The following is a 27,049-nucleotide window of genomic DNA, read 5'->3' as shown; positions in this document are numbered from 1 at the left end:
GATGTAAATGTAAAATGTTACGGCGGTGAGCCATTCTAATATTCTTGATATCCACCTACCACTTTTCTCTGGCTGGTCACACAAATATCTAGTGGCTGAGGTAGGCAATATTGTACACTTGAGTGAACCTGTGAACACACTCTAGTTGTTATCTCTGCTATGTGGCCATCAAATGTGACGCTACGTTCTCTGAACAGTCGGGATGGTGCATCCTGACAGTTTAAATAACGCATAGGATGCGTCCCAAATTGAACCGTTTTCCCTATGTAATGCAGTATGTTTGATCAGGCGCCATGTAGGGAGTAGGGTGCCATTTGGGACACAGCCATGCCCTCCCAGCGAGAGAGATATTCCTGTTTGAAACAAAATCTCTCTGTAGATATCTATCAAATAAAGCAATACATATAATAAAACATTTCCCCACAGGTATTTATTTAATTACCATATTCTAAAATTATTGCTGAAGTTCATATGACCATATGAATAGAATTAATAATCATTCAGTGCAGTGTATTGTCACGCCCTGGCCTTAGTTATCTTTGTTTTCTTTATTATTTTAGTTAGGTCAGGGTGTGACATGGGGGATGTAGGTGTTTTTGTCATGTCTAGGGGTTTTGTATGTTTATGGGGTTTTGTCTAGTCTAGGTGTTTGTATGTCTATGGCTGCCTAGATTGGTTCTCAATTAGAGGCAGCTGTTTATCATTGTCTCTGATTGGGAACCATATTTAGGCAGCCATATTCATTGGGTATGTGGTGGGTGATTGTCTATGTCTATGTTGCACGTTTGTACATTGTTTATTATAGCTTCACGGTCGTCGGTTTGTTGTTTTTGTTTAGTTTGTAAAGTGTTCTTCGTTTTCGTCTTCATTAAAAATAGAAGATGTATTCTAACCACGCTGGTCCTCCTCTCTTCCACCATACGACGATCGTGACATGTATAAATCTCACAGTGGACGCCGAGATTTATAAATGTTCTGATTCATAAAAAATTCAAAAGGAATTGTATTCACTGACTTATATAAAAAATATTATATAATCTCAATGATTTCCAAGGAATATTTTTGGGGACTATACATACCTTCTGAGTAGTGAGAGAGCGTGAGCAAGCTAACACACGATGCCCCTGCACCAGAGCCGAAGATTGTCACTCTCTTTGGATCTCCTTTGAAGGCCTGAATGTTCTCTTTGATCCACCTCAGGGCTTGGATCTGGTCCAGCAGTCCATAGTTCCCCTTGGCTGCCTGGTCCCCTGTGCTTAGGAAGCCTGTGTGAACAACAAGAGACAGAACAAACTCATTGATCACCTCCTTGATCTCCCTCTAAAAACAGCTTGTCATTGAAACAGAGGGGAGACAGAGGGACAATTCCTATTGGACAATATTCTGTACCTGGTGGTGATTTAGAAATGTATCATAAAGCAAATTAAATAAAGCATAAAGTGTAAATACAATGAAATTGAATTTAAATGAATACATTATTGCACCTGCTAACACTTTTCATTGTAGATATTGTTGTCTTTGTGACCATGGGACAAGGAAACACAGTTACAGTCACACACACACACAAAGAACAGTACTTACATCCCTAGGGGGTGTCTCAAAACATATAGTAATAGCCCGCCTTAGACTATATTTATCACCACAACGAATGGAGGTAAATGTGACGTGAATACATTGAAGTTCCAACGATCAGTGAAATAATGTATGACACCACCCAGGGATAAATGGCCTGTACAACACAACACAAAGGGACAGGAAGGAGTTACCTGGCATTCTCAATGAACGCTTCTTATGGAACCAATTGTTACTGTTCTATAAGAATTTAAGCACTCAGCGAGTCAGCAACACCCGCATGCTTCTAGTCTTATTATCCAGTCAAATAGCAAAACTCTTCAGTAAGTCACAGTGGTTCCTAATGACCTGGGAATCATCACTTGCTGTTTAGATCAAGAGAATAATGTAGGATAATGTAGGATTGTACTCCCTCAGTCATTCAACCTGAGCTGGCAGGAGTGATTCTAACCGAACCACCATTATACTGAGAGTAGCGGAAGAGAAGACAGAGAGACAGACAGAGAGAGGCAAAGCTCCTTTTCATAGTCAACATTCACTTGGTTTGGCTTCGACTATACAGTCGAATGTGCAGATAGAGAGACAGACAGAGAGAGAAGGTAAGTTCCCTTTTCATAGTCTGAATTCAACCACACGGCTTTGACTTGGATTCGACTCTATACAGCCGAGTGTCAGGCCAGACAGACAAGCTTGTTGAAATGCTTGTCGAAATCAGAAACTTGTTGACAAATTAGCTGATTAGTTTCAACCCATTAGGTGGTGGGCCTTTAGAGTCTGCGTGAGACGGCCACCGGGGTGTCTGGTCCTCGCAAGCGCCAGGCCTTGGATGTCTTAGCCGTGTCCCTGGCACAGACAGCCCCCAGGCAGTGTCCCAAATGGTGCCCTATTCCCTACATAGTGCGCTACTTTGACCAGAGCACTGGCAAAAAAAAGTTGTGCACTATGTAGGGAATAGGGTTCCCTTTGGGACTCAAGCTCAGCTCTCGGCCTCCATCCCAGGGGGGAGAGCCTAGACAGAGCAGTCTACAGGCTACAGAACAAATCGGATGAAAGGATGGAGAGAAGAAGGAAAAGGAGGAGAAGGGAGAAGAGGAAAGATGTCCTGTGGCCCTGTGATAGGGAGCAGATCCAGTTGGTCATGGTCTGGCTGTGAGGTGGAGGGGATAGAGGGATGGAGGGATGAGGAGGGGTGGAAGGGATGGAGGGGAGGTGGAGGAGATAGAGGGATGGAGGAGGGGTGGAGGGATTGAGGAGGGGTAGAAGGGATGAGGGATGGAGGAGGGTTGAGGGGTAGAGGGATGGAGGAGGGGTAGAAGGGATGGAGAATGGGTGGAGGGGCTGGATGAGGGGTGGAGGGGATAGAGAGATGGAGGGAGGAGTAGAAGGGATGGAGGGGGGGTGGAGGGATGGAGGGGGGATAGGGGGATGCAGGAGGGATAGGGGGATACAGGGAGAGGACAGACGGGTGGTGGAAGGGATAGCAGCAGAGGGTGTTGTGGGATTACAAGGCCCCTGGCAGGACTCACACTCCTGGGTGTATGACCTCCAGGCCTCAGCTTGGTCCTCTCTCTCCCCATCTTCCTCTCTCTCTTTCTCTCTCTCTCCTCAGTCTCCACTCACCACCCCTGTCTGAGAAGAGGAGCCGGGGAGAAGGCGAGCGGAGAAGAGAGGATAGCCCACCAGTAACTCCTCAGGGTGTGTGAAAATATTAGTGAAAGCTTCCATTTCAAGAAGTTGCTGCAGATATTACTGAGGAGAACATTGCATTAAGATGTATTTATGGACATGAGCTTTGACGCTATTTTCTACAATTTGAACTGATATTGATTGATAACTGCTATAACTGATATTACAAAGCTTGTAAAAACACGCTATGCTAGTATATTTAACATCGATATCAATGTTTTGCATGGAAGAGCCTATCTTCATCTGTATCAAAAGAAGTGCAACACAATGCCTGATTAAATTCACTGTCAGAGACAACACAGATTAAACCTCCATAAAAATGTAGCTAATCAAACATGCTCTTCAGAAATAAAATATTCCTTGAGCAATATTATTTTAGTATTGATCTTACTCTGCCTGGGAATGCATCTGAGTAAAATGTTATTTGCAGGGTTGGCCTCACAATGTGCAGAATGTTAATATTGTAACAACAATATCACAGGGTCGACGCAGAAATGACAATGTCTTTCCAATGCATTTTTCACGTCTCTGGCTTAACGCATCCGCACGCATCCAAGACATTTTGTGACTTTTTTGTTCGTTTTGAACTTCGGTAGGTTTTTTTTCCGGCTGTTCGGGCACACAACATTTTATCTCGAGGCCAGCCGAAGTTCGGGAACCGAAGTCTCAAATCAAATCAAATTTTATTGGTCACATACACATAATTAGCAGATGTTAATGCGAGTGTAGCGAAATGCTTGTGCTTCTAGTTCCGACCGTGCAGTAATATCTAACAAGTAATCTAACAAATTCACAACAACTACCTTATACACACAAATGTAAAGGCATGAATAAGAATATGTACATATAAATATATTGATGAGTGATGGCGTGCGGCATAGGCAAGATGCAGTAGATGGTGTAGAATACAGTATATACATATGAGATGAGTAATGTAGGATATGTAAACATTATTAAAGTGGTGTTATTTTGAAGTGACTAGTGATACCTTTATTAAAACTTCTTCTCAATAGGGGGAGCTGTTTGCACTTTGTAATAATTTCGTTCCCAAATTAAACTGCCTCGTACTCAATTCTTGCTCGTACAATATGCATATTATTATTACTATTGGATAGAAAACACTCTCTAGTTTCTAAAACCGTTTGAATTATATCTGTGAGTGAAACAGAACTGGAGTTGGAGGAATTTTCCTATGAGGATGTGAGAATGCTGAATTCTGCAAGCTGTTCCCAGGTCAGTTTATTAATTTGCCTGTCTTATATTGGTTGAGATGCACTGCATACGGCTTCCCCTGGGTGTCAGCGAATAGTGAGAATTGAAATGGAGTTGCTAGGCAGAACTGAGAGGTTATAAATGGCCTGGGAACGTAGGGTCCGGTCTTTGTTCACTTCGCTCTGACGCAGGAAGGACCTCTGGCTGTGGCTCTAGAACGCTCCGGTTATAGGCCTTAGATATATCCGGCTGTGTTTTTATTCGTTATAGGTGTTAAAGACATCATAATGTTGTTATATTAAACCGAGTTATATCAGTTTATATCGGTATATTGCGATTTTCGGATATTTATTTGTCCTGCGTTTTAGTGAGTCGGACACGTCTTTGCCACATGGCTAATGTTTACTGCCAATTCCAACGTTGAAGGCGACAATCTACAACCAAGCAACGATTCTTTTGGACTAAGGACACCTTGCCCAAGATTCTGATGGGAGTTCATCAAAAAGTAAGAACTATATATGATGTTAATTCGTTGTTCTGTTGAAAAATGTAGAACTATTATTCTGCTATTAATCTAGGTGCGGTCTCGCTTTAACGCACGCTGTATGTTGTAGTAACGTTAATTTTAAAAATCTAACACAGCGATTGCATTAAGAACTAATGTATCTTTCATTTGCTGTCCAACCTGTATTTTTTAGTCAAGTTTATGATTAGTTATCGATTAGAATAGGTGCCTCTCCCAAGATTTCTCCCGACATTTTGTTTGCATTTTGGCTGCTATTCATATTGTATAACCACGATTTGTGCCGCTAAATATGCACATTTTCGAACAAACTCTATATGTATTGTGTAATATGATGTTATAGGACTGTCATCTGAAGAAGTTTGAGAAGGTTAGTGAAAAAATTAATATCTTTTGCTGGTTTATACGTTATCGCTATTTTTGGCTTGAATCAATGCTGTTGTGTGGTTGGCTATTGTAGTAAGCTAATATAATGCTATATTGTGTTTTCGCTGTAAAACACTTAAAAAATCTGAAATATTGGCTGGATTCACAAGATCTTTGTCTTTCATTTGCTGTACGCTGTGTATTTTTCAGAAATGTTTTATGATGAGTATTTAGGTAATTCACGTTGCTCTCTGTAGTTATTCTAGTCGCTTTGGTGAGAGTTGTGATGGTGGCTGCAATGGTAATCTATGATTTATACCTGAAATATGTACATTTTTCTAACAAAACATATGCTATACAATAAATATGTTATCAGACTGTCATCTGATGAAGTTGTTTCTTGGTTAGTGGCTATTTATATCTTTATTTGGTCGAATTTGTGATAGCTACCTATGCAGGAAAAAAATGGTGGAGTAAAAAAAGTTGTGTCTTTTGCTAACGTGGTTAGCTAATAGATTTACATATTGTGTCTTCCCTGTAAAACATTTTAAAAATCAGAAATGATGGCTGGATTCACAAGATGTGTATCTTTCATCTGGTGTCTTGGACTTGTGATTTAATGATATTTAGATGCTAGTATTTACTTGTGACGCTATGCTAGGCTATGCTAGTCAGCTTTTTTACTGATGGGGGTGCTCCCGGATCTGGGATTGTGTGGAAGTAGAAGTTTATTAATTAAGTCCATTTATTTAAGTGGCCAGAGATTTGAGTCTGTATGTTGGCAACAGCCTCTCTATGTTAGTGATGGCTGTTTAACAGTCTGATGGCCTTGAGATAGAAGCTATTTTTCAGTCTCTCGGTCCCAGCTTTGATGCACCTGTACTGACCTCGCCTTCTGGATGATAGCGGCATGAACAGGCAGTGGCTCCGGTGGTTGTTGTCCTTGATGATCTTTTTGGCCTTCCTGTGACATCGGGTGCTGTAGGTGTCCTGGATGGCAGGTAGTTTGCCCCCGGTTATGTGTTTTGCAGACCGCACTACCCTCTGGAGAGCCTTGCGGTTGAGGGCGGTCCAATTGCTGTCCTAGGCTGTGATACAGCCCGACAGGATGCTCTCAATTGTGCATCTGTAAAAGCTTGTGAGTGTTTTAGATGACAAGCCAAATTTCTTCAGCCTCCTGAGGTTGAAGAGGCGCTGTTGTGCCTTCTTCACCACGCTGTCTGTGTGGGTGGACCATTTCAGTTTGTCCGTGATGTGTACGCCAAGGAACTTAAAACTTTCCATCTTCTCCACTACTGTCCCGTTGATGTGGATGGAGTCCATGATCATTCCCTTTGTTTTGTTGACGTTGAGTGAGAGGTTGTTTTCCTGACACCACACTCCGAGGGCCCTCACCTCCTCCCTGTAGGCTGTCTCGTCGTTGTTGGTAATCAGGCCTACCACTGTAGTTTTGTCTGCAAACTTGATGATTTAGTTGGAAGCGTGCACGCAGTCATTTGTGAACAGGTATTACAGGAGAGGGCTGAGAACACACCCTTGTAGGGCCCCAGTGTTGAGGATCAGCGGGGTGGAGATGTTTCCTACCTTCACCACCTTGGGGCGGCCCGTCAGAAAGTCCAGGACCCAGTTGCACAGGGCGGGGTCGAGACGCATGGTCTCGAGCTTAATGATGGTGGGTACTATGGTTTGGTGGGTACTATGGTGTTAAATGCTGAGCTGTAGTCAATGAACAGCATTCTTACGTAGGTATTCCTCTTGTTCAGATGGGATAGGGCAGTGTGCAGCGTGATGGCGATTGCATCGTCAGTGCACCTATTGGGGCGGTATGCACATTGGAGTGGGTCTAGGGTATCAGGTAGGGTGGACGTGATATGGTCCTTGACTTGTCTCTCAAAGCACTTCATGATGACAGAAGTGAGTGCAATGGGGCGATAGTCATTTAGTTGAGTTACTTTAGCTTTCTTGGGAACTGGAACAATGGTGGCCATCTTGAAGCATGTGGGGACAACAGACTGGGATAGGGATTGGTTGAATATGTCCGTAAACACACCAGCCAGCTGATCTGCGCATGCTCTTGAGGACGCAGCTAGGGATGCCGTCTGGGCCGGCAGCCTTGCGATGGTTAACACGTTTAAATGTTTTACTCACGTTAGCCACAGAGAAAGAGAGCCCACAGGCTTTGGTAGCGGGCCGTGTCAGTGGCACTGTATTGTTCTCAAAGTGAGCAAAAAAGTTGTTTATTTGTCTGGGAGCAAGATGTCGATGTCCGCAACGGGGCTGGTTTTCTACGGGGCTGGGGCTGGCGACGGGGCTGGTTTTATTTGACTGTAGACCCTGCCACATACGTCTTGTGTTTGAGCCGTTGAATTGTGACTCTACTTTGTCTCTATACTGACGCTTTGCTTGTTTGATTGCCTTGTGGAGGGAATAGCTGCACTGTTTGTATTCGGTCGTGTTTCCAAGCGCCTTGCCATGATTAAAAGCGGTGGTTCACGCTTTCAGTTTTGCGCGAATGCTGCAATCAATCCACGATTTCTGGTTAGGGAAGGTTTTAAATGGTCACAGAGGGTACGACATCTCTGATGCACTTGCTAATAAACTCGCTCACCGACCCAGCGTATACATCAATATTATTGTCTGAGGCTATCCGGAACATATCCCAGTCCACGTGATCAAAGCAATCTTGAAGCGTGGAATCCGATTGGTCAGACCAGTGTTGTATTGACCTGAGCACGGGCATTTCCTGTTTTAGTTTCTGTCTATAGGCTGGGAGCAACAAAATGGAGGCATGGTCAGATTTGCCGAAGGCAGGGTGGGGGAGGGCTTTTAATGCATCGTGGAAGTTTGAGTAGCAATGATCCAGAAAGCTACCAGCTCTTGTCGCGCATTTGATATGCTGATAGAATTTAGGAAGTATGGTTCTTAGGTTAGCTTTGTTAAAATCCCCAGCTACAATAAATACAGCCTCAGGATGTATGGTTTCCAGTTTACATAGAGTCAAGTGAAGTTCTTTCAGGGCCGACGAGGGATCTACTTGGGGGGGGATATACACGGCTGTGACTATAATCGAAGATAATTCTCTTGGAAGATAATGCAGTCGGCATTTGATAAGGTAAGGAATTCTAGGTCGGGTGAGCAAAACGACTTGAGTTCCTGTATGTTGTTGTGATTACACCATGAGTCGTTTAATCATAAGGCATACACCCCCGCCCTTCTTACCAGAGAGATGTTTGTTTATGTCGGAGCGATGCGTGAAGAAACTGGGTGGCTCTTCCGACTCTGACAACCTATCCCGAGTGAGCCATGTTTCCGTGAAACAGAGAATGTTACATAGAGAGGTCCGGACAACAGGCCCTCCGATTTGACACACTAAACTCTATCTGAGAAGTAGTTGGTGAACCAGGCGAGTTAGTCATTTGAAAAACCAAGGCTATTGAGTCTGCCGATAAGAATGCAGTGATTGACAGAGTCGAAAGCTTTGGCCAGGTCGATGAAGACAGCTGCACAGGAGTTTCTTTTGTCGATGGCGGTTATGATATCGTTAAGGACCTTGATCTAGGCTGAGGTGCACCCATGACCAGCTCGGAAACCAGATTGCATAGTGGAGAAGGTACGGTGGGATTCGAAATGGTTTAGTGATCTCCTTGTTAACTTGGCTTTCGAAGATTTTAGAAAGGCAGGGCAGGATGGATATAAGACCATAACAGTTTGGGTCTAGAGTGTCTCCCCCTTTGAAGACGAGGAGGACTGCGGCAGCTTTCCAAATCTTTGGGGATCAAAGACGATACAAAAAGAGGTTGAACAGGCTAGTAATAGGGGTTGCAACAATTTCGGCGGATAATTTTAGAAAGAAAGGGTCCACATCGTCTAGCCCGGCTGATTTGTAGGGATCCAGATTTTGCAGCTCTTTCAGAACATCAGCTGTCTGGATTTGGGTGAAGGAGAAGCGGGAGGTGGGGGGCTTGGGCAAGTTGCTGCAGGGAGTGCTGAGCTGTTGGCCGGGGTAGGGGTAGCCAGGTGGAAAGCATGGCCAGCCGTAGAAAAATGCTTATTGAAATGATCGATTATCGTAGATTTATCGGTGGTGACTGTGTTTCCTAGCCTCAGTGCGGTGGGCAGGTGGGAGGAGGTGCTCTTATTCTCAAAGGACTTTACAGTGTCCCAAACCTTTTTGGAATTAGTGCTACAGGATGCAAATTTCTGTTTGAAAAAGCTAGCCTTAGCTTTCCTAACTGACTGAGTATATTGCTTCCTGACTTCCCTGAAAAGTTGCATATCGCTATTCGATGCTAATGCAGAACGCCACAGGATGTTTTTGTGCTGGTCAAGGGCAGTCAAGTCTGGGGTGAACCAAGGGCTACATCTGTTCTTAGTTCTAGATTTTTTGAATGCGGCATGCTTATTTAAGATTGCAAGGAAAGCACTTTTAAAGAGCAACCAGAAATCCTCTACTGACGGGATGAGGTCAATATCCTTCCAGGAAACACGGGCCAGGTCGATTAGAAAGGCCTGCTCGCTGAAGTGTTTTAGGTAACGTTTGACAGTGATGAGGGGTGGTCGTTTGACCGCGGATCCATCATGCACGTAGGCAATGAGGCAGTGATCGCTGAGATCCTGGTTGAAGACAGCAGAGATGTATTTAGAGGGCAAGTTGATCAGGATGATATCTAAGAGGGTTCCCATGGTTATGAATTTAGGGTTGTACCTGGTAGGTTCCTTAATAATTTGTGTGAGATTGAGGGCATCTAGCTTAGATTGTAGGACGGCCGGGGTGTTAAGCATGTCCCAGTTTAGGTCACGTAACAGTACGAACTCTGAAGATAGATGGGGGGCAATCAATTCACATATGGTTTCCAGGGCATAGCTGGGGGCTGAAGGGGGTCTGAAACAAGTGGCAATGGTGAGAGACTTGTTTCTGGAAAGGTGGATTTTTAAAAGTAGAATTGTTTGGGCACAAACCTGGATAGTATGACAGAACTCTACAGGCTATCTCTGCAGTAGATTGCAACTCCGCCCCCTTTGGCAGTTGTTCTTGTCAGAAGATGTTATAGTTAGGGATGGAAATTTCAGGATCTTTGGTGGCCTTCCTAAGCCATGATTCAGACACGGCTAGTCCATCAGGGTTGGTGGAGTGTGCTAAAGCAGTGAATAAAACAAACTTAGGGAGGGGGGTTCGAATGTTAACATGAATGAAACCAAGGCTTTTACGGTTACAGAAGTCAACAAATGAGAGCGCCTGGTGAATGGTTATCTAGAGATTGGACATTGGCGAGAAATATGCTCGGAAGCGGTGGATGGTGTGCTCGCCTTCTGAGTCTGACCAGTAGGCCGCTCCGCCTGCCTCTCCTGCGGCGACCGCATTGTTTTGTCTCGGCCTCTGGGATAAGAGCTCATGTCCAGGGTGGAGGTCCGAACAGAGGATTCGCTTCGGGAAAGACGTATTCCTGGTCGTTATGATGGTAAGTTGACATCGCTTTTATATCCAATAGTTCTTCCCGGCTGTATGTAATAACACTTGAGATTTTCTGGGCTAACAGTGTTAGAAATAATTAATAAAAAAACAAATAACTGCATAGATTTCTAAGGACATGAAGTCTACGCCCCTTCGTCTCTGATTGGTCAACTGTAGGGTTTCTTCAATAAAGTCTATGTTGTCATTCAACTATAGACGACTCGTTTTTCATGCACATTTTTTCACTTAGAAATTGTAACCCTCTCACCAGGCTCGAATTTGACTCTCACAATATTACCTTACTTAGAATATCTGAACAGCATGGAATAGTAGGTGAGAAGGATATCTCCAATAAGAATCCCTATTGTAAACTCACTAGGGCGATGACAACCAGGGTATTAACTTCAGATAGAATGATTATAGATTTTTGTTATTATATAAGGATATGCATTTAAATTAAACTGAAACAGTAAATAACTCCACCAATGCAACAGACAAGGTTCAAGATGTATATTATCAAATTTTTTATGTACCACATGGTTTCTCACAATCCATGTCCAAATTACTTGGAAGCTTGCTTAACCCGTCGGCGCGTGTTGGAGCTAAAAAAAAAATGACGACACAAGGTCCCAAAGCACCCCACCATTGTAGTTACTCACTACTTGTATGTATTTATTCAGCGAAGTATAACAGTTCCGACCGTGCAGGTGTCCTCACAAGATCCACAGCAAGCACAGCTATTAATGCAGACAGTACTCCTTAGCAGCAACAGATATCCCATGGAAACATGAACTTGTTAATCTTCCACAAGCAATTCTCTCCAGGTCTCGCACGATGCTAGGCTAACCTTGAGGCTGTCAAATACCTCCACGAGGAAACGGTAGCTTCAGTCTTTACTAAGTCTTTCTTATCAAAACAATAATAACTCTCTTATAAAATAAAATCAATATTTCCCTTAAAACTTGTAGGTATGGGTTTTGTTCCATTTTTATCATCTTCTTTTATTGTTTTTCTTCACCAACACTGATAATGTATTCCCATCTTTCTCAACGTCTCTCCCTCTTTTTTCTCAACGTCTCTTTCCCAGGCCTCCTGTTAACCAGGTCAACTCTCCCATTGTCCTCAGCTTAACAAGCTACCTCATTTCTCAAAACTTAAACTTAAAAGAAAAACCAACCTATTCTCTTGTACATTAAATAAATATTTATTCAAAATAAATGCATTAACGACATTATAATTCAGCAGAAATTCGATCACCTTTTAAATCTAATACAAATTAATTATAACAAATAAACTCTATATGTCACGTTCCTGACCTGTTTTCTGTTAGTTTTGTATGTGTTAGTTGGTCAGGACGTGAGTTTGGGTGGGCAGTCTATGTTTTGTGTTTCTATGTTGGTTTAATGGGTACCTGATATGGTTCTCAATTAGAGGCAGGTGGTTTTCATCTCCTCTGATTGAGAATCATATTAAGGTAGGTGGTGTCACATTGTTTGTTTGTGGGTGGTTGTCTTCCGTGTCTGTGTATGTTGCGCCACACGGGACTGTTTCGGTATGTTTGTTCGTTCGGTTTTTTGTAGTCTATTTTCCTGTTCGTGCGTTCTTCGTGTCATGTAAGTTAGTTTGTTCAGGTCTGTTGACTGCGTTTGTTATTTTGTAAATTCTCAAGTGTTTCGTGTTTGTCTATCATTTAAATAAATTCATTATGACTGCATACCTCGATGCGTATTGGTCCGACCCATGCTTCTCCTCTTCAGACGAAGAGGAGGAGAGCAGCCGTAACAGAACCACCCATCCACCAAAGGATCAAGCAACGAGGGAAAAAGCAGCAACTACAAACGCAGGATTACAGTCTGTCCCGAGCCATTAGAGCCGCCCGTCTGTCCCGAGCCGTCAGAGCCGTTAGTCAGTCAGGAGCCGCTAGAGCCATTCACCAGACAGGATCTGCCAGAGCCGCCAACCAGACAGGATCTGCCAGAGCCGCCAACCAGACAGGATCTGCCAGAGCCGCCAACCAGACAGGATCTGCCAGAGCCGCCAACCAGACAGGATCTGCCAGAGCCGCCAACTAGACAGGATCTGACAGAGCCGCCAACCAGACAGGATCTGCCAGAGCCGCCAACCAGACAGGATCTGCCAGAGCCGCCAGCGAGCCATGAGCGTCCAGAGCCGTCAGCCAGCCATGAGCGTCCAGAGCCGTCAGCCAGCCATGAGCGTCCAGAGCCGTCAGCCAGCCATGAGCTGCCCCTCAGCCCAGAGCTGCCATTAATCCTGAACTGCCCCTCAGTCCAGAGCTGTCTCTCTGTCCGGAGCTGCCCTTCAGCCCGGAGTTGCCCCTCTATCCTGAGCTACCTCTCTATCCTGACCTACCTCTCTGTCCTGAGTTACCTTATCCCGGTGCTGCCCCTTGTCCCGGTGCTGCCCCTTATTTTGATGTTACCCTGTAAATTAAGTGGGTGTAATAGGAGGGTGGTCAGTCGGAGGGGGAGACGTAAGATGGGATTGACTATGGTGGGGTGGGGACCTCGCCCAGAACCTGAGCCACCACCGTGGTCAGATGCCCACCCAGACCCTCCCCTAGACTTTGTGCTGGTGCGCCCGGAGTTCGCACCTTAAGGGGGGGATTATGTCACGTTCCTGACCTGTTTTCTGTTAGTTTTGTATGTGTTAGTTGGTCAGGACGTGAGTTTGGGTGGGCAGTCTATGTTTTGTGTTTCTATGTTGGTTTAATGGGTACCTGATATGGTTCTCAATTAGAGGCAGGTGGTTTTCATCTCCTCTGATTGATAATCATATTAAGGTAGGTGGTGTCACATTGTTTGTTTGTGGGTGGTTGTCTTCCGTGTCTGTGTATGTTGCGCCACACGGGACTGTTTCGGTATGTTTGTTCGTTCGGTTTTTTGTAGTCTATTTTCCTGTTCGTGCGTTCTTCGTGTCATGTAAGTTAGTTTGTTCAGGTCTGTTGACTGCGTTTGTTATTTTGTAAATTCTCAAGTGTTTCGTGTTTGTCTATCATTTAAATAAATTCATTATGACTGCATACCTCGATGCGTATTGGTCCGACCCATGCTTCTCCTCTTCAGACGAAGAGGAGGAGAGCAGCCGTAACAGAACCACCCATCCACCAAAGGATCAAGCAACGAGGGAAAAAGCAGCAACTACAAACGCAGGATTACAGTCTGTCCCGAGCCATTAGAGCCGCCCGTCTGTCCCGAGCCGTCAGAGCCGTTAGTCAGTCAGGAGCCGCTAGAGCCATTCACCAGACAGGATCTGCCAGAGCCGCCAACCAGACAGGATCTGCCAGAGCCGCCAACCAGACAGGATCTGCCAGAGCCGCCAACCAGACAGGATCTGCCAGAGCCGCCAACCAGACAGGATCTGCCAGAGCCGCCAACTAGACAGGATCTGACAGAGCCGCCAACCAGACAGGATCTGCCAGAGCCGCCAACCAGACAGGATCTGCCAGAGCCGCCAGCGAGCCATGAGCGTCCAGAGCCGTCAGCCAGCCATGAGCGTCCAGAGCCGTCAGCCAGCCATGAGCGTCCAGAGCCGTCAGCCAGCCATGAGCTGCCCCTCAGCCCAGAGCTGCCATTAATCCTGAACTGCCCCTCAGTCCAGAGCTGTCTCTCTGTCCGGAGCTGCCCTTCAGCCCGGAGTTGCCCCTCTATCCTGAGCTACCTCTCTATCCTGACCTACCTCTCTGTCCTGAGTTACCTTATCCCGGTGCTGCCCCTTGTCCCGGTGCTGCCCCTTATTTTGATGTTACCCTGTAAATTAAGTGGGTGTAATAGGAGGGTGGTCAGTCGGAGGGGGAGACGTAAGATGGGATTGACTATGGTGGGGTGGGGACCTCGCCCAGAACCTGAGCCACCACCGTGGTCAGATGCCCACCCAGACCCTCCCCTAGACTTTGTGCTGGTGCGCCCGGAGTTCGCACCTTAAGGGGGGGATTATGTCACGTTCCTGACCTGTTTTCTGTTAGTTTTGTATGTGTTAGTTGGTCAGGACGTGAGTTTGGGTGGGCAGTCTATGTTTTGTGTTTCTATGTTGGTTTAATGGGTACCTGATATGGTTCTCAATTAGAGGCAGGTGGTTTTCATCTCCTCTGATTGATAATCATATTAAGGTAGGTGGTGTCACATTGTTTGTTTGTGGGTGGTTGTCTTCCGTGTCTGTGTATGTTGCGCCACACGGGACTGTTTCGGTATGTTTGTTCGTTCGGTTTTTTGTAGTCTATTTTCCTGTTCGTGCGTTCTTCGTGTCATGTAAGTTAGTTTGTTCAGGTCTGTTGACTGCGTTTGTTATTTTGTAAATTCTCAAGTGTTTCGTGTTTGTCTATCATTTAAATAAATTCATTATGACTGCATACCTCGATGCGTATTGGTCCGACCCATGCTTCTCCTCTTCAGACGAAGAGGAGGAGAGCAGCCGTAACAGAACCACCCATCCACCAAAGGATCAAGCAACGAGGGAAAAAGCAGCAACTACAAACGCAGGATTACAGTCTGTCCCGAGCCATTAGAGCCGCCCGTCTGTCCCGAGCCGTCAGAGCCGTTAGTCAGTCAGGAGCCGCTAGAGCCATTCACCAGACAGGATCTGCCAGAGCCGCCAACCAGACAGGATCTGCCAGAGCCGCCAACCAGACAGGATCTGCCAGAGCCGCCAACCAGACAGGATCTGCCAGAGCCGCCAACCAGACAGGATCTGCCAGAGCCGCCAACTAGACAGGATCTGACAGAGCCGCCAACCAGACAGGATCTGCCAGAGCCGCCAACCAGACAGGATCTGCCAGAGCCGCCAGCGAGCCATGAGCGTCCAGAGCCGTCAGCCAGCCATGAGCGTCCAGAGCCGTCAGCCAGCCATGAGCGTCCAGAGCCGTCAGCCAGCCATGAGCTGCCCCTCAGCCCAGAGCTGCCATTAATCCTGAACTGCCCCTCAGTCCAGAGCTGTCTCTCTGTCCGGAGCTGCCCTTCAGCCCGGAGTTGCCCCTCTATCCTGAGCTACCTCTCTATCCTGACCTACCTCTCTGTCCTGAGTTACCTTATCCCGGTGCTGCCCCTTGTCCCGGTGCTGCCCCTTATTTTGATGTTACCCTGTAAATTAAGTGGGTGTAATAGGAGGGTGGTCAGTCGGAGGGGGAGACGTAAGATGGGATTGACTATGGTGGGGTGGGGACCTCGCCCAGAACCTGAGCCACCACCGTGGTCAGATGCCCACCCAGACCCTCCCCTAGACTTTGTGCTGGTGCGCCCGGAGTTCGCACCTTAAGGGGGGGATTATGTCACGTTCCTGACCTGTTTTCTGTTAGTTTTGTATGTGTTAGTTGGTCAGGACGTGAGTTTGGGTGGGCAGTCTATGTTTTGTGTTTCTATGTTGGTTTAATGGGTACCTGATATGGTTCTCAATTAGAGGCAGGTGGTTTTCATCTCCTCTGATTGATAATCATATTAAGGTAGGTGGTGTCACATTGTTTGTTTGTGGGTGGTTGTCTTCCGTGTCTGTGTATGTTGCGCCACACGGGACTGTTTCGGTATGTTTGTTCGTTCGGTTTTTTGTAGTCTATTTTCCTGTTCGTGCGTTCTTCGTGTCATGTAAGTTAGTTTGTTCAGGTCTGTTGACTGCGTTTGTTATTTTGTAAATTCTCAAGTGTTTCGTGTTTGTCTATCATTTAAATAAATTCATTATGACTGCATACCTCGATGCGTATTGGTCCGACCCATGCTTCTCCTCTTCAGACGAAGAGGAGGAGAGCAGCCGTAACAGAACCACCCATCCACCAAAGGATCAAGCAACGAGGGAAAAAGCAGCAACTACAAACGCAGGATTACAGTCTGTCCCGAGCCATTAGAGCCGCCCGTCTGTCCCGAGCCGTCAGAGCCGTTAGTCAGTCAGGAGCCGCTAGAGCCATTCACCAGACAGGATCTGCCAGAGCCGCCAACCAGACAGGATCTGCCAGAGCCGCCAACCAGACAGGATCTGCCAGAGCCGCCAACCAGACAGGATCTGCCAGAGCCGCCAACCAGACAGGATCTGCCAGAGCCGCCAACTAGACAGGATCTGACAGAGCCGCCAACCAGACAGGATCTGCCAGAGCCGCCAACCAGACAGGATCTGCCAGAGCCGCCAGCGAGCCATGAGCGTCCAGAGCCGTCAGCCAGCCATGAGCGTCCAGAGCCGTCAGCCAGCCATGAGCGTCCAGAGCCGTCAGCCAGCCATGAGCGTCCAGAGCCGTCAGCCAGCCATGAGCTGCCCCTCAGCCCAGAGCTGCCATTAATCCTGAACTGCCCCTCAGTCCAGAGCTGTCTCTCTGTCCGGAGCTGCCCTTCAGCCCGGAGTTGCCCCTCTATCCTGAGCTACCTCTCTATCCTGACCTACCTCTCTGTCCTGAGTTACCTTATCCCGGTGCTGCCCCTTGTCCCGGTGCTGCCCCTTATTTTGATGTTACCCTGTAAATTAAGTGGGTGTAATAGGAGGGTGGTCAGTCGGAGGGGGAGACGTAAGATGGGATTGACTATGGTGGGGTGGGGACCTCGCCCAGAACCTGAGCCACCACCGTGGTCAGATGCCCACCCAGACCCTCCCCTAGACTTTGTGCTGGTGCGCCCGGAGTTCGCACCTTAAGGGGGGGATTATGTCACGTTCCTGACCTGTTTTCTGTTAGTTTTGTATGTGTTAGTTGGTCAGGACGTGAGTTTGGGTGGGCAGTCTATGTTTTGTGTTTCTATGTTGGTTTAATGGGTACCTGATATGGTTCTCAATTAGAGGCAGGTGGTTTTCATCTCCTCTGATTGATAATCATATTAAGGTAGGTGGTGTCACATTGTTTGTTTGTGGGTGGTTGTCTTCCGTGTCTGTGTATGTTGCGCCACACGGGACTGTTTCGGTATGTTTGTTCGTTCGGTTTTTTGTAGTCTATTTTCCTGTTCGTGCGTTCTTCGTGTCATGTAAGTTAGTTTGTTCAGGTCTGTTGACTGCGTTTGTTATTTTGTAAATTCTCAAGTGTTTCGTGTTTGTCTATCATTTAAATAAATTCATTATGACTGCATACCTCGATGCGTATTGGTCCGACCCATGCTTCTCCTCTTCAGACGAAGAGGAGGAGAGCAGCCGTAACAGAACCACCCATCCACCAAAGGATCAAGCAACGAGGGAAAAAGCAGCAACTACAAACGCAGGATTACAGGAATAAGGAGGATTTCTGGACATGGGAGGAAATACTGGACGGAAAGGGACCCTGGGCGCAAACTGGAGAATATCGCCACTCTCGTGAGTGGAAGGAGGCAGCCACAGCCCAGGAGCGGTGGTATGAGGAGGCAGCAAGGAGACGTGGCTGGAAGCCCGCGAAGAAACCCAAAAAATTTCTTGGGGGGGGGGCTAAGAGGTAGTGGGCCAAGGGCAGGTAGGAGACCTGCGCCCACTTCCCAGGCTAACAGTGGAGAGCGGGAGTACGGGCAGACACCGTGTTACGCAGTAGAGCGCACGGTGTCTCCTGTACGTGTTCATAGCCCGGTGCGGGTTATTCCACCTCCCCGCACTGGTAGGGCTAGATTGAGCGTTGAGCCGGATGTCATGAAGCCGGCCCTACATATCTGGCCACCAGTACGTCTCCTCGGGCCGGCTTACATGGCACCAGCCTTACGCATGGTGTCCCCGGTTCGCCTACATAGCCCGGTGCGGGTTATTCCACCTCCCCGCACTGGTCGGGCGACGGGGAGCATTCAACCAGGTAAGGTTGGGCAGGCTCAATGCTCAAGGGAGCCAGTACGCCTGCACGGTCCGGTATTTCCGGCGCCACCTCCCCGCGCAAAGCCTAGTACCACCAGTGCCTACACCACGCACCAGGCTTCCAGTGCGTTTCCAGAGCCCTGTTCCTCCTCCACGCACTCTCCCTATGGTGCGTGTCTCCAGCCCAGTGCCTCCAGTTCCGGCACCACTCACTAAGCCACCTGTGCGTCTCCAGAGCCCTGTACGCACTGTTCCTTCTCCCCGCACTCGCCCTGAGGTGCGTGCCCTTAGCCCGGTACCACCAGTGCCGGTACCACGCACCAGGCCTATAGTGCGCTTCGAGAGGTCAGTGTGCCCTGTCCCTGCTCCCCGCACTAGCCTGAAGGTGCGTGTCCTTAGCCCGGTGCCTCCAGTTCCGGCACCACGCACCAGGCCTACAGTGCGCCTCATCCGGCCAGAGCCATCCGTCTCCCCAGCGCCATCTGAGCCATCCGTCTCCCCAGCGCCATCTGAGCCATCCGTCTCCCCAGCGCCATCTGAGCCATCCGTCTCCCCAGCGCCATCTGAGCCATCCGTCTCCCCAGTGCCGTCTGAGCCATCCGTCTGTCCCGAGCCATTAGAGCCGCCCGTCTGTCCCGAGCCGTCAGAGCCGTTAGTCAGTCAGGAGCCGCTAGAGCCATTCACCAGACAGGATCTGCCAGAGCCGTCAACCAGACAGGATCTGCCAGAGCCGCCAACCAGACAGGATCTGCCAGAGCCGCCAACCAGACAGGATCTGCCAGAGCCGCCAACCAGACAGGATCTGCCAGAGCCGCCAACTAGACAGGATCTGACAGAGCCGCCAACCAGACAGGATCTGCCAGAGCCGCCAACCAGACAGGATCTGCCAGAGCCGCCAGCGAGCCATGAGCGTCCAGAGCCGTCAGCCAGCCATGAGCGTCCAGAGCCGTCAGCCAGCCATGAGCGTCCAGAGCCGTCAGCCAGCCATGAGCTGCCCCTCAGCCCAGAGCTGCCATTAATCCTGAACTGCCCCTCAGTCCAGAGCTGTCTCTCTGTCCGGAGCTGCCCTTCAGCCCGGAGTTGCCCCTCTATCCTGAGCTACCTCTCTATCCTGACCTACCTCTCTGTCCTGAGTTACCTTATCCCGGTGCTGCCCCTTGTCCCGGTGCTGCCCCTTATTTTGATGTTACCCTGTAAATTAAGTGGGTGTAATAGGAGGGTGGTCAGTCGGAGGGGGAGACGTAAGATGGGATTGACTATGGTGGGGTGGGGACCTCGCCCAGAACCTGAGCCACCACCGTGGTCAGATGCCCACCCAGACCCTCCCCTAGACTTTGTGCTGGTGCGCCCGGAGTTCGCACCTTAAGGGTGGGATTATGTCACGTTCCTGACCTGTTTTCTGTTAGTTTTGTATGTGTTAGTTGGTCAGGACGTGAGTTTGGGTGGGCAGTCTATGTTTTGTGTTTCTATGTTGGTTTAATGGGTACCTGATATGGTTCTCAATTAGAGGCAGGTGGTTTTCATCTCCTCTGATTGATAATCATATTAAGGTAGGTGGTGTCACATTGTTTGTTTGTGGGTGGTTGTCTTCCGTGTCTGTGTATGTTGCGCCACACGGGACTGTTTCGGTATGTTTGTTCGTTCGGTTTTTTGTAGTCTATTTTCCTGTTCGTGCGTTCTTCGTGTCATGTAAGTTAGTTTGTTCAGGTCTGTTGACTGCGTTTGTTATTTTGTAAATTCTCAAGTGTTTCGTGTTTGTCTATCATTTAAATAAATTCATTATGACTGCATACCTCGATGCGTATTGGTCCGACCCAGGAGAGCAGCCGTAACACTATACTTGGTTTTAACAAGAGTATTACAAAATACTGCAACAAACATATTAGTTAAGATGTAAAATTGCGTGACTAAGATCTCCTCGACAAAAAAACATAAGAGATTTCTTGAGTTATTAATTATTACTACTTTGAGAAAGTGTATACTGGCTACGGTGTCTCAAAATGGCCAAACAGAACTATTGACTTTTTTTTTTCAAGTGAAGGTCTTTTAAAATAGTATGCGAGCATACTAGTTTGGTTCGCCTAGACGACTTCGGCTAGCTGCCAGCCGTACTGTAACGGCAGCCTTCCCTCTCTTCACTAGAAGAGAGAGTGTAGCAGGGATCGGACCAACACGCAGCGTAGCCAGTGCTCAACATGTTTAATTAAACGAAAACAGTGAACACTTACAACGATACAAAACAACAAAATGTGGCAAACCGAAACAGTCCTATCTGGTGCAGACAAAACACAGAGACAGGAAACAACCACCCACAATCCCCAACACAAAACAAGCCACCTATATATGATTCTCAATCAGGGACAACGATTGACAGCTGCCTCTGATTGAGAACCATATTAGGCTGGACACAGAAACAGACGAACTAGACACACAACATAGAATTCCCACCCAGCTCACGTCCTGACCAACACTAAACAAGCAAAACACATAAGAACTCTGGTCAGGACGTTACACGTACTGAAGCATGCTGACTCCTTTAGAGGGAGATTGCACCATCAGACTAATCTCTCTCTCTCGCTCTCTCTCTCTCTCAGCCAGCCTTGTACTAATGCTGATGCTGCGGCAGGGCAGGGGCTGCAAGCTTAATGGTAGTCGGACAGCCATCATTCAGCCTCACAACAGTACAGATCTGGGTTTGAATGGCAGCAGTGACATAAGAGGTCTGCTTGGCCACACTGTCATTTAATGCCACTTTGAAAGGCAAGTAAAGGGCTCCATCCATGTTACCAAGCATGTAGCAGCAGGTAGCCTAACGGTTAAGAGTGTTGGGCAAGTAAAGATCGCTGGTTCGAGTCCCCGAGCAAACTAGTTGAAAAATCTGCCGATATGCCCTTGAGCAAGGCACTTTACCCTAGTTGCGCTGGATAAGAGCAACTGGTAAAATGTGATGTTACCAAGCAAATGTCTCTATGGGACAATAAAGCATTCATTCTCCCCTGCATGATACTGGGCGACACATGCATTGCCTAAGGAATTTTGGGGGGGGGGTATTTATTCCAGAATGCATTTCCTGTGCTTTGTGTAGACATAGAATTATTGTGAGTATGGAGGTGACTGAAGCATTAAAAGGAAATACAAGCTACAATTTTCACGCAGTTGTTTTTCTTTGATACTGTGTGTGCCAAAGGCCTACAGTATGATACAGGACTATGACAAATGCATGTACTCTCATTGAAATGTCAAGATACTGTAGTCACACACACATCCTTTCCATGTTCAGGCCATTTGGTGCTGCTGTCTATTGGATATGTTTAGACACCAGTTGAAGCTGCTGAGGGGGGAACGGCTTGTAATAATGGCTGGAACGGAGCAAATGGAGTGGCATCAAACCATGTGTTTTATGTATTTGATACTATTCCGCTCCAGCCATTACCACAAGCCAGTCCTCTCCAATTAAGATGCCACCAACCTCCTGTGTTGGACACTTGACCTAAACGGTATTGATCCTGTGGAACCATGCTGTGCATTGACAGGACGATTGCACCGATTACACACCATGGGTCTGCATATTTTCCACGTACTGTGCTAGCCTATTGGCCAGATGCAATGTAGGCTAAGAGCACAACATACACTGAGTGTACAGAACATTAAAGGACCCCTGTTCTTTCCATGGCTTAGTCTGACCAGGTGAATCCAGGTGAAAGTTATGATTCCTTATTGATGCCACTTGTTAAATCCACTTCAATCAGTGTAGATGAACGGAAAGAGACAGGTTAAAGAAGGATTTGTAAGCCTTGAGACAATAGAGACATGGATTGTGTACAGTGCCTTGCAAAAGTATTCATACCCCTTGGCGTTTTTCCTATTTTGTTATTACAACCTGTAATTTTAATTTATTTTTTATTTGCATTTCATGTAATGGACATACACAAAATAATCCAAATTGGTGAAGTGAAATGAAAAAAAATTACTTAATAAAAAAATTCTGAAAAAACCCCAACAGAAAGTGATGCGTGCATATGTATTCACCCCTATGCTATGAAGCCCCTAAATACGATCTGGTGCAAACCAAATACCTTCAAAAGTTACATAATTAGTTAAATAAACTCCACTTGTGTGCAATCTAAGTGTCACATGATCTGTCACATGATCTCAGTATATATATACCTGCTCTGAAAGGCCCCAGAGTCTGCAACACCACTAAGCAAGGGACACCACCAAGCAAGCGGCACCATGAAGACCAAGGAGCTCTCCAAACAGGTCAGGGACAAAGTTGTGGAGAAGTACAGATCAGGGTTGGGTTATAAAAAATATCGGAAACTTTTAACATCCCACAGAGCACCATTAAATCCATTATTAAATAATGGAAAGAATATGGCACCACAACAAACCTGCCAAGAGAGGGCCACCTACCAAAACTCACAGACCAGGCAAGGAGGGCATTAATCAGAGAGGCAACAAAAAGACCAAAGATAACCATGAAGGAGCTACAAAGCTCCACAGCGGAGATTGAGTATCTGTCCATAAACCTGCCAAGAGAGGGCCGCTTTAAGCCGAGCCACTTTAAGCTGTACACTCCACAGAGCTGGGCTTTATGGAAGAGTGTCCAGAAAAAAAGCCATTGCTTAAAGAAGAAAATAAGCAAACACGTTTGGTGTTTGCCAAAAGGCATGTGGGAGACTCCCCAAACATATGGAAGAAGGTACTCTGGTCAGATAAGACTAAAATGTAGTTTTTTAGTCATCAAGGAAAACGCTATGTCTGGCGCAAGCCCAACTCCTCTCATCACCCCGAGGACACCATCCCCACAGTGAAGCATGGTGGTCAGCATCATGCTGTGGGGATGTTTTTCATCGGCATGGACTGAGAAAATGGTCAGAATTGAAGGAATGATGGATGGCGCTAAATACAGGGAAATCCTTGAGGGAAACCTGTGTCAGTCTTCCAGGGATTTGAGACTGGGACGGAGGTTCACCTTCCAGCAAGACAATGACCCTAAGCATACTGCTAAAAAACACTTGAGTGGTTTAAGGGGAATACACCAGCGGAACCCATCCAACTTTAAGGAGCAGTTTTGCCTTGAAGAATGGGCAAAAATCCCAGTGGCTAGATGTGCCAAGCATATTGAGCCCTACCCCAAGAGACTTGCAGCTGTAATTGCTGCAAAAGGTGGCTCTACAAAGTATTGACTTTGGGGGGTCAATAGTTATGCACAATCAAGTTTTCAGTTTTGTTGTCTTATTTCTTGTTTGTTCCACAATAAAAGGAAATATGCATCTTCAAGGTGGTAGGCATGTTGTGTAAATCAAATGATACAACCCCCCAAAAAATCTATTTTAATTCCAGGTTGTAAGGCAACAAAATAGGAAAAATGCCAAGGGGGTGAATACTTTCGCAAGCCACTGTATGTGTGCCATTCAGAGGATGAATGGCCAAGAACAAAGATTTAACTGTAACCCTGCTGGGTTTTTCACGCTCAGCAGTTTCCTGTGTGTATCAAGAATGGTCCACCACCCAAAGGACATTCAGCCAACTTTACACAACTGTGGGAAGCATTGGCGTCAATATGGGCCAGCATCCATGTGGAATGCTTTCAACACCTTGTAGAGTCCATGCCCCGATGAATTGAGGCTGTTCTGAGGGTAAAAGGGGGTGCAACGCAATATTAGGAAGGTGTTCTTAATGTTTTGTACACTCAATGTATAGTACACTGCTGTATCACGTCTGTAAATGCATGGAAGTCAATGCACAGAGAATATGAAGTTGCTATATTTCTGGAGCAATATATTTCGATTTGACTCCAAACATGACAGTGTTTTTCAAGCTTTTTGCCACCAGCTGGTGCTCGCCTCATAGCCTGTATCTACACCTTGATCTGACCAGTTAATAGCACCGGCCTTTCCTATTGTACGCCTCTCTTATTAATAGAGAGAGACAAGTCTTTTCATTTTCACAAGCCTTGTCTTTCACCAAGACAAAAAAAAACATTGTTGGTATTGAATTGACAAGCCTGACTTTCTTTGTATCAACAGAACACATGGGAGCAAGGAAGAAAAAGCTCTGACCTGCGTCTAACCATCTATCCAGACATTCATTGTGGCGGTAATAGTGTCTAATTGTGCTCTCTGTCCAGAGAATAATCCACCCTGCTGCTCCCAGATGAAGTGGTAATTATCAAAGGGAGAGATGTGACAGGAATGTTTGGAATTAGCTGCTCAAGGAGGTCAGGTCACAGCTATAGCTAGCTCAGTGAAAGCCAGTGATTGGCTAGCATCCAAAATAGCACCCTATTCCCTTTATCCCATAGGGCTCTGGTGAAAAGTAGTAGGGAATATAGGGAATAGGGTGCCATTAGGGACACAGCGAGGTGAAGATCTACAAACCAACCTCTGTCTGTATGTCTGTCAAATATGAATCTCTCTGGCGAGTCCCAGGGAATTGGGAACTCTCACAACATTGCCATCACTGGCCAGTCTGTCATATCAACCCTCATTACGCAAATGTATGTACAGTGGTTTAGAATCCTTTATAGATGTACGTCTGCAAGCCACCAAATAACCCCATCACAATGAAAGACATTGGCTATATTTGTCTATCTTGTCAATTGGCTATGTTGAAGTAGAGCCTGTATCTGTTTGTATAATATAGCGACGGAATAATGTGTGTGAAAATGTGGAAATGTGCAAAATGGGAACGTAATAGATAATCCATACAAAGGAAACAGGCGTTGTCCTTCTATCTATCTTGTTCAGTTTGAGTCTATAATCATGGTACAGAATTAGAGTACACCAGAGGCAGGTGGGCTGGTCGTATTTACCCATAATCCCCAGTGATTGACAGACAGCGACCCGGGGAAGCAAAACATAGCAGCTGTCAAAGTGCATTCACTGATGCTGGTAAATTTGGCCATATTAGTGGTGGCGGATTTAAAATAACAGCAGAGCGATTACTCACACTCCAAATGGCATTATAATTATGAGTGAAAAAGACAAATGTGGACATTTTCCTCCCAGTTCTTTTTTTCTCTTCTCCTCCCCGGCCGTCATCGTTTACACATTCAGCAGGCTGTGCCCTAATGTGGTTGCTGCTGCTGCTGCGCGTTTGTGTGTGTGTGTGTGTGTTCAGTTTGCGCAGGCAGGCAGGCCAGGGGCTATACAGAATAATTTGGAATAAATCCGCCATATTAGAGGTTTTTGATGAGGGGAAAGATTACAGGTCACTCTGGGTTGTCAAATCAGGAGCTAAGTTAACAATTTATAATAGTAACAATAAATGGGAAAAATACATCCTGTCATCGTGTTCTGCTTTGATGGAAAGTTGGGATTGATGACTGACTCATTAATCTGGAAAACTCTCTTCCTAAGAGTTACATTATTATTGTGACATGTAGATGTGTTTATTTCCTGGAAGCAATTTGATGTTGCTGAACAATGCATACCTGATATGGGTTTTTGAAGACACATCTTTCGATGAGAGCTGACTTCTCTCTCAGTATGAAGCCAAATGTCTCACTTGTCAAAACAGCAGCATTTCTGTTACCTTCATGAAAATATATGGATTTGGCAACATTAGGTTCAAGAGGAAATTAACATTTTGATTTACTTTTTGACAGATTTAATAATATTCATTCGTGCTTTTTAATGAATAACATTCATTCAAATAATGTGACAATAACTATTGCAGTTCTCTCTCTCTCTCTCGCTCTCTCTCGCTCTCTCTCGCTCTCTCTTTTTTTTTCTGCCTTATTTGAACGTTTTCAGATGTAGGATCTTGTTTGTTGCTGAGAATTTTCCTGCACGGCAGGAAATGCAAACGTGTAGTGTATTCAAGGTTTAAAATGGTGTCTAAAGTTTCTAATTTCCACTTTAAAATGTCAGATTTGATTTGCCCTAATGAAAAACGTGTCAACCCCTTAAAAAATTGTCCATGAATTATAATCCACATTATAATTCACATTTCCTGTTGCTGCAGGAATATATTGCTGCTGTAGCAAACTGGCTCAAATTAAGATCCTACCATTAGAACAGCTCATTTGAAATACCTTAGAATGTGCATGAAATTTGAGAACCTTTCCTCCCGCAAACAATCAATTAAGTTCCGTACTACAGAGAGAGAGAGAGAGAAAGAGAGAGCAGTATGTTTCTCCCAACCGTGAAGAGTGCAATTGGTTACATCCACGGAGTTAGGGAACAACCCCTGCGATCCACCAGCGTATGTTCATTAAATTGTGCAGAGGTAATTAGAATCTATCGGACACCAGACCCGAGACATTTGCACTGCTTGCAGAGTTCAGAACTGCACAAACATTCCCCAGGCCGCACAGCTCTAAACAGCATTACAGTAGCAACTGTTTTACAGGAAATGCTGCAGTATGAGGTAAGACACAAGTACAGTGTGTTCAACAGCTTAAGTACTTGTAAGCCTAATTGATGTATGCCTAGTGTGATTGTATAAACGAATAACCAAAGACAAATCAATATCAGAAAAATAACGGTATACTAAATTCCACCCCT

At 46.2% G+C, this 27,049-nt stretch overlaps 1 protein-coding gene across 4 annotated transcripts in view; it reads right to left on the bottom strand.

Annotated features, from left to right (window-relative positions):
* The window catches only part of LOC120050464 (neuroligin-4, X-linked-like), a 76,389-nt gene that overhangs the window by 7,264 nt on the left and 42,076 nt on the right, over positions 1-27,049 (bottom strand). For all 4 annotated transcript variants that reach the window (XM_038997050.1, XM_038997054.1, XM_038997053.1 and 1 more), the window contains one exon: positions 1,080-1,265. In XM_038997050.1, the coding sequence (XP_038852978.1) occupies positions 1,080-1,265 (186 nt within the window). The remainder of the gene's footprint in view (positions 1-1,079; positions 1,266-27,049) is intronic.

Source organism: Salvelinus namaycush, chromosome 7, assembly GCF_016432855.1.
Source record: "Salvelinus namaycush isolate Seneca chromosome 7, SaNama_1.0, whole genome shotgun sequence".
Lineage (NCBI taxonomy): Eukaryota > Metazoa > Chordata > Actinopteri > Salmoniformes > Salmonidae > Salvelinus > Salvelinus namaycush.
The sequence above is the reverse complement of the archived record's forward strand: the minus strand, read 5'-3'. Positions and strand labels throughout refer to the sequence as shown.